This window comes from Dendrobates tinctorius, unplaced genomic scaffold, assembly GCF_039654945.1.
Source record: "Dendrobates tinctorius isolate UK_male_01 unplaced genomic scaffold, ASM3965494v1 ptg000192l, whole genome shotgun sequence".
NCBI classification, from domain to species: domain Eukaryota; kingdom Metazoa; phylum Chordata; class Amphibia; order Anura; family Dendrobatidae; genus Dendrobates; species Dendrobates tinctorius.
The window spans coordinates 5,850,805-5,863,101 of NW_027361859.1; the positions used below are offsets into that span (position 1 = coordinate 5,850,805).

The 12,297-nt window shown below is 42.7% G+C and overlaps 1 protein-coding gene across 1 annotated transcript in view; it reads left to right on the forward strand.

Moving 5' to 3' along the window:
• The window catches only part of LOC141055805 (uncharacterized), a 54,311-nt gene extending 48,650 nt beyond the window's left edge, over window positions 1-5,661 (forward strand). The window contains exon 7 of the mRNA XM_073552518.1: window positions 3,985-5,661. Coding sequence (XP_073408619.1) covers window positions 3,985-5,243 — 1,259 coding nt within the window. The 3' untranslated portion in view covers window positions 5,244-5,661. The remainder of the gene's footprint in view (window positions 1-3,984) is intronic.
• The last annotated feature ends 6,636 nt before the right edge of the window (window positions 5,662-12,297 follow it).

A 12,297-nucleotide genomic window follows, 5' to 3' on the forward strand; every position in this document is an offset into this window, starting at 1 on the left:
TGTGTATTAACCACATGGAAATTGCAAAAAAAATTCAACTTCGCTGGTACCTCCCCCCAATCGTATAGCCCATTTCTTTCAAGGATCTCTTCCCCTCTTTGTTGGAAAAACTGTGGCGAAATAGGCACGCTTTTACACTCTTGGTGGCCATGTTGTAAATTAAAACCCTTTTGGGATGATATATTTCAGATACTATCAGCTTGTACTGGATGCGCAGTTCCAATGAGCCCGGCATTAGCTTTATTAAACATAGGCATCACTGATCTTCCTTATGCTAATGGATGGCTCTGTTCTTTTGTACTTACTGCCGCAAGACAAGCCCTCGCCTCCAATTGGAAATCATAATCAATCCCATCACTGGATGACATTTGGTGGAGAATGGACTCATTCTATTCACATGAACTAATTCTATCATGGGACATTACTAAAAAGGATAAAACTCAACAAAGATGGAGCGTGTGACCTGACGTAAAAAAATTATTCTGTACTTAACAAATCTATGTATAGCAAGTACACCTTCCACCATTGAGGGAAACGATCTGATAGCCTGTGGAGTTTTGAATTGGCCAATTTACTTGGTGGATTCCTATAGATTTTTACACTTGGAGAGTATACCCTTTCATATATATTTTTTTTTTTTTTTTTTCTCCCCCCTTTGTTAACTTACTGTTTTGATGTCCCTGTTCTTTCCCCTACCCCAGCCGAGAGGAAAGTTTCAACATTTTCAGTTTATCCTCTCTCATTCCCTGGTTCATTACTTCATTGTATTTTTTGTTATATTATTTTTCAATGTATCAATACTGTACGCTTTATTGTACTTATGATGAACCTGTTAATTTACCCCCCCCCCCCCCCTTTGTTATACCTGTTATTTCCAAAAATCCTTAATAAAAAACTATTGAATAAAAAAAAAAGTGCTGGCTTCTACATGGATCTCAAGCTAATTCTTTCTGGGACTTCCAGTGCACCCATATTTTTTCCAAAGTAAAAAAACACAACAAAATGCAAATTATGACACACGCCATATGGTCAACTTGGCTTGTCTCATTTTAAACCTTCACCTCTGTTTTCAACACTTTCCCAAAATGTCCTTGGAGCTTAGTATAGGTGTGGGGTGTGAAGAGCATGAACGGCCTGATCAATCTACTATAATTTGTTAGAAAGTGATGTAAATTATAATGAAAATCTTCACCGGTCAACGATCTACAGCGGTCTTAATAAATCTCCATCATTACCTATTCTTGGGTATAACAAAGTATAAAAGACTAGTGCTACTTTTTTGAATCCACTCCTTGCTTTTGCTAATAATAACACAAAATTATACAAACTACATGTTCTACTCCAGCCCTAAACTTTCTCCAAAGCCATGGCTATTTATACTGATGCATCACTGTGCCTTTTTTCGGTGCTAGAGTGCAGGTAGTTACATACTTGCATAGGTTGAAAAAAAGACCTAGGTCCAGAAAGTTCAATCTTTCTCCTCCAATCGTAAATTTTGTCACTAATTTAACTAAAACCCACAATGTTATGTGTATCAAGGAAAGCATCCAGTCAAAGTTGTTCTAGTGTCTACCATTATTATCTCTTGTGGTCGGCATTCCACAGTCTGACTGCTCTAACTGTAAAGAACCCTTTCCTATTTAGCTGCTGAAATCGCCTTTCTTTTACCCGTAATGAACGCCCCCTGGTTCTTCACCCCTTCATGACCAAGCCTATTTTGACCTTAATGACCTGGCCATTTTTAGCAATTCTGACCAGTGTCCCTTTATGAGGTAATGACTCGGGAAAGGATCCTAGCGATTCTGAGATTGTTTTTTCGTGACATATTGGGCTTCATGTTAGTGGTAAATTTAGATCGATAATTTTTGCGTTTATTTGTGAAAAAAAAACTCGAAAATTTTGAATGTTCAAATTTTGAATTTTTATTCTGTTAAACCAGAGAGTTATATGACACAAAATAGTTAATAAATAACATTTCCCACATGTCTACTTTACACCAGCACAATTTTGGAAACAAATTTTTTTTTTTTTTGTCAGGAAGTTATAAGGGTTAAATATTGACCAGCGATTTTCTCATTTTTCAACAAAATTTACAAAACCATTTTTTTTTAGGGACCACCTCACATTTGAAGTCACTTTGACGGGTCTATATGGCAGAAAATACCCAAAAGTGACACCATTCTAAAAACTGCACCCCTCAAGCTACTCAAAACTACATTCAAGAACATTATTAACCCTTCAGGTGCTTCACAGGAACTAAAGCAACGTGGAAGGAAAAAATGGACATTTTAATTTTTCCAACAAAAATGTTCTTTTAGCATCAATTTTTTCATTTTCACATGGGCAGCAGGATAAAATGGATCCTAAAATTTGTTGGGCAATTTCTCCTGAGTACACTGATACCTCATATGTGGTCATAAACCACTGTTTGGGCGCACGGCAGGGCTCAGAAGGGAAGGAGCGCCATTTGACTTTTGAATTAGCTCCAATCGTTAGCGGACACCATGTCACGTATGGAGAGCCCCTATATGCCTTAACATTGGAGCTCCCCCACAAGTGACCCCATTTTGGAAACTAGACCCCACGAGGAACTTATCTAGATGTGTGGTGAGCACTTTGAACCCCCAAGTGCATCACAGAACGCAGAGCCGTGAAAATAAAAAATCATTTTTTGCCACAAATTTTTTTTTTTCACAAGGGTAACAGGAGACATTAGACCCCCAAAGTTGTTTTGCAATTTGTCATGAGTACGCTAATACCCCATATGTTGGGGTAAACCACTGTTTGGGCACATGTCTGGGCTTGGCAAAACTGGCTGGAATCAATGGTGGCTCCATGTCGCGTTTGGAGACCCCCTGATGTTCCTAAACAGTGGAAACCCCTCAATTCTAACTCCAACCCTAACTCCAACACACCCCTAACCACAACCCTCACCCCAACACCCCCCTAACCACAATCCTAACCCCAACACACCTCTAACCCTAATCCAAACCCTAATGGAAAAATAAAAATATATTTTTTATTTTATTATTTGTCCCTACCTAAGGGAGTGATAAAGGGGGTATTTACTTTTTTATTTTGATCACTGTGATAGGGTTTATCACAGTGGTCAAAATGTACCTGCGATGAATGAATGGAATCTGCCACTTGGCAGATTCGACGGGCGCACTGCGCATGCGCCTGCTATTTTGGAAGATGACGGCGCCCATCCATCATCAATGGCGGCGGGACACCGGGAGCAACAGTGTGATTCGGAGGGTACCATGGGGGGTGATCGGAAGGCGGCGGGGAGGGTGAGCAGATGCTGACGGTGGTGGTAGATCGCCGCCGTCAGTCGGTGGCGGGGCATATCTCCTCCATCAGTGGGTGGGGGGGGCTCTGATCACTGTCTCCAGTCATGGCCGATGCTATTTCAAAGCCTCCTGTACCTGCGGGTCAGGTGACCTTTCAGTGACCCGGTCACCCGACCCGCAGGAATGCTATTTATACCATGACGCCTATGTAGGCATCACTGGTCGTATTGGCACAGGTTTTCATGACGCCTACGTAGGCGTCATTGGTCGAGAAGGGGTTAATACGGCATTTGTAATGGAGTGTTTGAGTATAATCTGTTGGCCTAACATCATAACCTATCAGTCACTGGATTGACTTCTCCTGTTGCCGCTGCTGTCTTAGAGGTGGATCACACATCCGTTTTTAGACGTCCGTCAAAATCCGCCGTTTAGCAAAAAAAAACGGATCCGCCATTTTTTTGGCGGATCCGTTTTTTTAACTAGAGACTTGCATTAGTCGCTAAGGCAGATCCGTCCAAAAAACGGATCCGGTAGCATCCGTTTGTGGCAAAATGGAAACTGATCCGTTTTTCACACTTTGGCGGACGCCAAAAAACAGATGTGTGAAGCAGGCCTAAGCCAGTTATAAATTGAATTTTACTACAATGTTACTGAAAAATAAATATGTATATATACATTTTTATCTTGGCAGATGACTGTGCTGGGAGCTCAGAGGGACTTCGGATAATTTCAGATTTTAAAAACGATGAAAATGGGTTTAAAACCGAAGATCCATATGAAGTGAATGTCATTATTCCGTATATAATTCCAGACCTTCACAGCAAAGATCTACCATCTGATACTTTTCAACATGCCCTATCTTCTGAATCATTACAGACTGTTAATCAAAATGAAAATAACTCAAGTGACGTTGAACATCGAACAGCTAATACGTGGGAAAAGCCATTTTCATGCTTAGAATGTAGGAAAAGTTTCAAGCACAAATCAACTCTTGTTGCACATCAGAGAATTCACCGAGGAGAGAAGCCATTTTCATGCTTTCAATGTGGGAAATGTTTTACATGGAAATCAAATCTTGTTGTACATAAGAGAACTCACACAGGAGAGAAGCCATTTTCATGTTCAGAATGTGGGAAATGTTTTGCTGGTAAAGGAGATCTTGTTACACATAAGAGAATTCACACAGGTGAGAAACCATTTTCATGTCCAGAATGTGGAAAGGGTTTTACTTCCAAAGGAGATCTTGTTAAGCACACGAGAACTCACACAGGGGAGAAACCATTTTCATGTTCAGAATGTGGGAAATGTTTTAATGACAAACCATCTCTTTCTGTACATCTTAGAGTTCACACAGGGGAGAAGCCATTTTCTTGTCCAGAATGTGGTAAAAGTTATAGTGTTAAATCAAAACTTGTTAGACATCAGAGAACTCACACAGAAGAGAAGCCAATTTTATGTTCTGAATGCGGGAAATGTTTTAACAGCAAAGCAAATCTTTTTGCACATCACAGAATTCACACAGGGGAGAAGGCATTTTCATGTTCAGAATGTGGGAAATGTTATAGCATTCAATCAAAACTTATTAGACATCAGAGAAACCACACAGGGAAGAAGCCATTTTCATGTTCAGAATGTGGGAAATCTTTTAATGAGAAATCAAATCTTACTGCACATCAGAGAATTCACACAGGGGAGAAGCCATTTTCATGTTCAGAATGTGGGAAATGTTTTTCCTATAAATCAAACCTTGTTATGCATCTGAGAACTCACACAGGGGAGAAACCCTATTTATGTTTAATATGTGGGAAATGTTTTAATCAGAAAGCAAATCTTTCTGCACATCAAAGAATTCACACAGGGGAGAAACCATTTTCATGCGCAGAATGTTCAAAATGTTTTGCCTACAAAGGAGATCTTGTTAAACATAAGAGAACACACGCTAGTGAGTAGCTATTTTTTTATGTTCTCAATGTGAGAAACAGTTTAACATCAATCCACATTTTGCTGCACATAGGAGAATTCACTGGTGAGAAGCCATTTTCATGTCTGTCTTTGTTATTCCTATTAGTCAACTCTTTTTTTTTTTTTTTTTTTTTTTTTTTTTTTTTTTGTACATGAGAACTCACACAGGAATGAAACTATTTTCATGATGAAAATTTTGAAAATGTTTTTCAGAGAAATTTCATCTTCTTAACCCCTTTCTGACGTTGGGCGTAATAGTACGCTGACGTCGGAATCCCTCCCTTTGACGTGAGCTCAAATATGTGGTATTGCCGCGTTCAGAATCGCTTGATCTATCAATATAAAAAAGAATTACCCCGATCTGTATACAGCTTAACAAGAAAAAAATAAAAAATGCCAGAATTCAGTTTTTTTGGTCACTGCTACATTACGATAAAATGCAATTTCGGGCAATCAAAAGATCGAATATACACCAAAATGGTATCAAGATGGGAGGCGCATTACCGCAACACCCATCGGACAAATACCGGACCATCTCCCGGTGAGTATAATTTAACTCCTTTTTCTTATCTTTCAGGTTACATCAGGGGCTTATCTACAGCTTTACAGAATGCTGTAGATAAGCCCCTGATGTCGGTGCCGGCAGCTCATATTCGAAAAAAGGGGTGACAGATTCCCTTTAAAGGGGTTCACCGGGGAGATAAAAAAATTATTGTAATGGACATACCTTCATAGATTATTATGTTAACATAAATAGTGATTCCTATCCTCACACTACCTGTAATGCTGTGTTACACTGCAGCTGCTCCTCACTGCTCTCCCTCCCTTATGGGATGTTACGTCACACAGAGGGCATAGCCTGCTCCCTGCTAGTAGCAGGAGCCCCCTGATTCTATCTGTTTGTATGCAGTCCAATATTGGGGGCATGGCCTCCTCCAGCTACTAGTATCGGCCTGCCCCCTGATACTGTCTGCTTGTATGTGGTCCATTATTATCAGGGGGGCAGGCCAGGCCCACGTCATGCCCCCAATATCGGACCACATAGAACCCCTTTAAAAAAAGACCTTTCATTACATTTTACGTATTTCTTGATGAAGTGGCTGCAGATCTGAATAAAATGTATTTTTTTAATAATTTTATTTTTCATCTCCATTATGGAGATATTAGCTTTACACTAATTAACTTTTCCTCCTGCATTATTTTGCCCAAACATAAGTAAGAGGCATCATGTTAGAACCTTGCTTTAAAACCTATAGAAATGAGGGAGAGCTGATAGGCATTTTAGGATAGAAATAGTGGCGAGGATTGCCCTATACTTCGAAGGTATGTTAAGACATTTTTCTGTTTTTGAAATGATCCTTTCAGAGGAGTGTAAGGGGTAATGTCATTCCTTGTGGAGAGTTACATGCCTGACATGCTGGCGTAAGGAGACTTAAAGGCCATGCAATGCTCTTCTGGGAAATTCTTATTTATAGGTCATGCAGAGCTAATTCTATCAACCATATTACACTACTGAGCAGGCTATCTGGACTCCTGTACATCCATGCCACAAGAAAAGTTTCACATAATATACAGGAATCGCGTAGCCAAGGCTCATCACGATCAATGAGACCCAACTGGCATATCCTAGGAATAACTAGTACTGGAGATCGGACCAGCTCAAAAAGGTACAAACGCAAGAAAAGGGAAATATTAGATGCCTATAATCGGCATCCCCCTCTTGGCATCTATAACATTGTAATGACATTACTCTACATACAAACTTAGTATTAATGGACAAAAAATGTGTAGTTCATTAGATTTATTGTTAGCTGCAGGAGAAAGTTACATTGAATTCAAGAACGTCTTCGCTTGATGGGGTCCTCTGACTTTTACTCCGGTGAAATTTGCAACATAATTCCCTTTCCTGCTTGGTATATTGTGCCACCAGGTCTTCCTCCTTCATTAATACTGATGTATTTTAAATAAATCTTTCATTTACAGTAAACTGTAGTTCTGATTTTAGTGTTTCTAGTAATAATTTCCAGCTTGTGTGAATGAGGGCTTAATCAGATGTCTATGGGCACGGACTGCAAAGCATAATCAGATGTCTATGGGCACGGACTGCAAAGCATAGGCTGGCAGTAGGTCTCCCGAAACGAGCATGACAGCCTCTTATCTATGAGGTTGCAACACTTGAGTTAGGAGAGCCACGGCCTGTCTGTGCTTTATGGTCCATACTCGGACCGATGTGCACAGATGTCTGATTGAGCCAAACGAGTGACTCTATTAAAATCTGTCATTGGTCAGGAATAATAATCTTTATTTTATATAGCGCTAACATATTCCGCAGCGCTTTACAGTTTGCACACATTATCATCGCTGTCCCCAATGGGGCTCACAATCTAAATTCCCTATCAGTATATGTCTTTGGAATATGGGAGGAAACCGGAGGGCCCGGAGGAAACCCACGCAAACACGGGGAGAACATACAAACTCCTTGCAGATGTTGTCCTTGGTGGGATTTGAACCCAGGAATACAATATAGATTACCAAAAAGGGATTAGGGAAAGGGGTGAGTGCTCCATTTCCCTAAGGACAAGAGGGTAGAGCACTTCAGTAGTAGCCGCAAGCGAGGAGTTTATCTAATCTAGTTGGAGCGAGTTGGTTTGTGACTTGTAGTGGTGTTACAAATTTATTCATTGAAGGATTCAATAAACGGTTGGCTACTACTTTACCAGTCCCTTTCATGTGAACTAACATCCACAGATAAGAACCTTACTAAATGAAAAAGGAAGAAGCCATTTCACCGAAAACAGCCTATTTTCCTTTGGAGCACGGAAAAGCGATTCTACCAGAAACTGAAACAACCAAGGTATAGTAGAGAAGGATCCAGCTTAACAGAAAATCTTCAGCGTTATTGGTGTGGTATTAAAACGTTGTTACTTCCACATATTGTCCATTAGCAAGAACATCAACGCGTTTTTGGTGCGCTCTGCACCTTTATTCATGATCTGTCAACATCTGTTCCGGTGCACATATTGGTGGATTCATGGTATCAAATCAAGACACAGTAGAAAGGATCATTAAAGGAGAATGATTGATTCAATTGCTATCAAGCTGCTGCAGTGCTCTATTGCCACCTAGCTCCGCTAGGTGGCAATAGAGTGGAGAGAGGTCATGCACACAGATGAAGCAGACCTGCCGTGCAGCAGCGAAGCTACCACCAGATGGCAAAAGAGAAGTCAAACAAGCCGGGTCAAATCCTAGACTGTAGTCCAGTACCATAGGAATAAGCAAACTCAGGGTCGGCTTCTGCCTCTTGTCACCCACTGCTGCTCCACTGGCACTGGGGGCCCCCATAGCATCTGCGTGGTGTGCCACCCACTATTAGTGACACACCACTGGCTGGGGGCCCCTGGAGCAGTGGGGGCCCTATGCAGTTGCATGTGTCAGTGCCTGGGCCCACCCAATAATCCTCCGTGTCACCGGTGGGCCAGTCCGACCCTGCTTGAGAGGTTTAAGGGGAAATGTGTAAATGTTTGGGAGTGGCCTAGTCAAAGCCAAGACCTTAAATCAATTGAGAATCTGTGGGCAGACCTGAAGATTTCTGTTCACCAGAGGAAATCATCTAACTTGAAGGAGCTGGAGCAGTTTTGCCTTGAGGAATATACAAAAATCCCATTGGCAATATGTGGAAAGCTCATAGAGACTCATCCAAAGTGACTTGCAGCTGTAATTGTGGTAACAGGAGGCTGTACAAAGTACTGACTTTGGGGGATGAATAGTTATGCACACTGAAATTTTTCGGCTATTTTGTCCTGTTGTTTGCTTCACAATAAAGAGTGTCACGCCCGCAGGTGACGCACGTGGTTCATGGACCCACTGTGCCACAGGGCCAGACCTGCCTAGGAAGCAGCTACCTGGTGTTTGCTGGAGCTCCTGATGGTGGAGACAGGCTGGGCTGCAGGTAGCCACCAAGTACCACTCCTAGGCAGGCACCGATACTGCAGCGGCCACTCCCAGGCGTCGGGTTTGAAGACACGGGGAAACATGACAGAGGTCACTGACTAGCAGGATAAGGAGACTGCCGGACTTTACGGTCAACTTGGAGAGTTGAAGATAGGTTTTTATTCACACTCGTAGATATCAGATGTACTGGAGCTGTCTGCACTATGACCAGGGAACCGGGTATAGGTACCACAGACAAAGTTACAGGATTAGGATATAATAATTGTGATGACCTGTTTAGGATTAATAATAATAATCTTTATTTATATAGCGCTGTGATGGTGTGATATGTTATGTGGATGTCATTTTTTGTATATTCCTATTTTTAACAATTCCAGTTATTTTCATAGTGTTTTTCTTATTACATTGTAAGTGTACAGCCTCACTGTATCTGTCTCTTGATGACCCCCCTGTAGTGCATTAATCCCTAAGGCCTTTTGTTGTCCTCTGGGAGGCAACTTGTTGGACTACCCCTGGACAAGGAAGGGGGTGGGGGGAAGAACGGCAGCTGGACAGGTCAGTTCCCGTATAGACATGATGGTGAAAAGGCTGCATTTCAGAGAGAAGGATCCATTTTTATCCTCTGAATGCTAGAGTTGTGGAATCTCGTTTCCCTGGACATTTTATCCTGATACTGGACTGCATTCTTATTCTGGACTATCTTATCCTTTGTGTGGTGGACTGAATATGGACCTTTTCGTATTTTTGCCTGAATAAAGGTCTTGGAATTGTTTACTCTTCGCTTGCTCTGTTGATTGTGTGATACCAGAGAAGGACCCCGTGACAACTGGTGGCAGCAGTGGGATCAACAGAGCGTAACCCAGTGGAGAACCACCCACAGAGTGAGTACAGAAATTGGACTGTATGCAGTTTACAGGAGAGAGCCAGAGACCTGGGCCTGAACTACCAGGAACTGACTAAAGAGGCCTTAATCGATCTACTGGTGGGCGCTAGCCCGGCCACCTCCTCCCAGATGTCTGAAGGACAAGCACTGGAGACCGGGATCCCCATCCAGAAAAGCCAGTGGTTGGTGTGGTATGAAGAAGAGATGGCGGTTCTGGGCCCCGGCGTCTCTCAGGAGTACAAGGAGGAGGCTGCCCGCCAGGCACAGCGGAGACAGGAAGCAATGGAGCTTGAAAAAGGGAGTAACGCAATGTGGAGTGTAACCCCAACAATCCGGGAGCCTGTACGGATCACCCGGACAGAGTTTAAGCCATTTGATGAGGCTTCTGGAGATGTGGAGGGGTTCTTCAAAGACTTTGAGCAGCAGTGTGCTGTGATGGAGGTGCCCCACTCTAGCTGGATGCGTTTGTTAGTGGGGCTCCTGAACGGAAGCTTGGCGGAGGCTTACCGAACCATTGATGCACTGCGGAATCGGGATTATAACATTGTAAAGCGGACTATCCTGGATTACCATGCTATCACCCCGCTACTTTCCAGAGACTGGTGGATCGACTGTTACAACAATGTCAGGACTTTACCTGTGCTTACTTAGACGACATCGCCATTTTTAGCACAACCTGGGAGGAACATCTTAAACACTTGGGCATACTGCTGGACTGTATCCTTACTGCAGGACTGACCATTCGCCCTGATAAGTGCCAAATAGGGATGGCTGAGGTGCAGTACCTCGGGCATAGAGTAGGGGGTGGGACACTTAAGGCCTGAGCCTGCCAAGGTGGAAGCCATTAGCAACTGGTGTAGACCCCAGACTAAAAAGCAGGTACTTGCGTTTTTAGGAACTGCTGGTTACTATCGCAAATTTGTTTCTAACTTCAGCACCTTGGCCAAGCCCCTAACCGACCTGACCCGCAAGAACATGCCTAGGAATGTGACGTGGACGACGGCATGCAAGGATGCCTTTTCAGCGTTAAAAACTGCCCTCGTCACTGCTCCTGTCTTGGCTGCCCCGGATTATAAACGCAGGTTCCTCGTGCAGACAGATGCATCCACCTTTGGGATTCGGGCAGTACTTAGCCAAGTGAACACCGCCGGAGAAGAACATCCTGTTGCTTTTGCCAGTCGGAAACTACTGGATCGGGAAGTTGCCTATGCCACTATTGAAAAGGAGTGCCTTGCCATCGTATGGGCGCTAAAAAAATTGCAGCCCTACTTGTATGGCAGAGACTTCACAATTGTTACAGACCACAACCCCCTCACATGGCTGAACCGCGTAACAGGGGACAATGGGAACTATAAATAACTGAGCAATATGGACTAAAGTGAGCAGGCCAGAGGCCTGTGTAGACCTCATGGCGTGCTCACTTATTATGGGGGGGAGAGGTTGTGATGGTGTGATGTTATGTGGATGTCATTTTTTGTATATTCCTATTTTTAACAATTCCAGTTATTTTCATAGTGTTTTTCTTATTACATTGTAAGTCTACAGCCTCACTGTATCTGTCTCTTGATGACCCCCTGTAGTGCATTAATCCCTAAGGCCTTTTGTTTTCCTCTGGGAGGCAACTTGTTGGACTACCCCTGGACAAGGAAGGGGGTGGGGGGAAGAACGGCAGCTGGACAGGTCAGTTCCCGTATAGACATGATGGTGAAAAGGCTGCATTTCAGAGAGAGGGATCCATTTTTATCCTCTGAATGCTAGAGTTGTGGAATCTCGTTTCCCTGGACATTTTATCCTGATACTGGACTGCATTCTTATTCTGGACTATCTTATCCTTTGTGTGGTGGACTGAATATGGACCCTTTCGTATTTTTGCCTGAATAAAGGTCTTGGAATTGTTTACTCTTCGCTTGCTCTGTTGATTGTGTGATACCAGAGAAGGACCCCGTGACAAGCGCTAACATATTCCGCAGCGCTTTACAGTTTAACAGCTTCAAAACACAAGTCATAAGTAACAACGTTAACAATACAATACTTAAAGCAAAATAAGACGACCCTGCTCGTGAGAGCTTACAATCTACAATGAGGTGGGGAGACAAAAAGTACAGGTGTGTTTTTACAATGGTGTATTTACAATGATGGTCCAGCCATCTTGAGGGAGTGAGGGATGGATGGAGATAGTGAATGGGCTACACATGCACACTTACACAT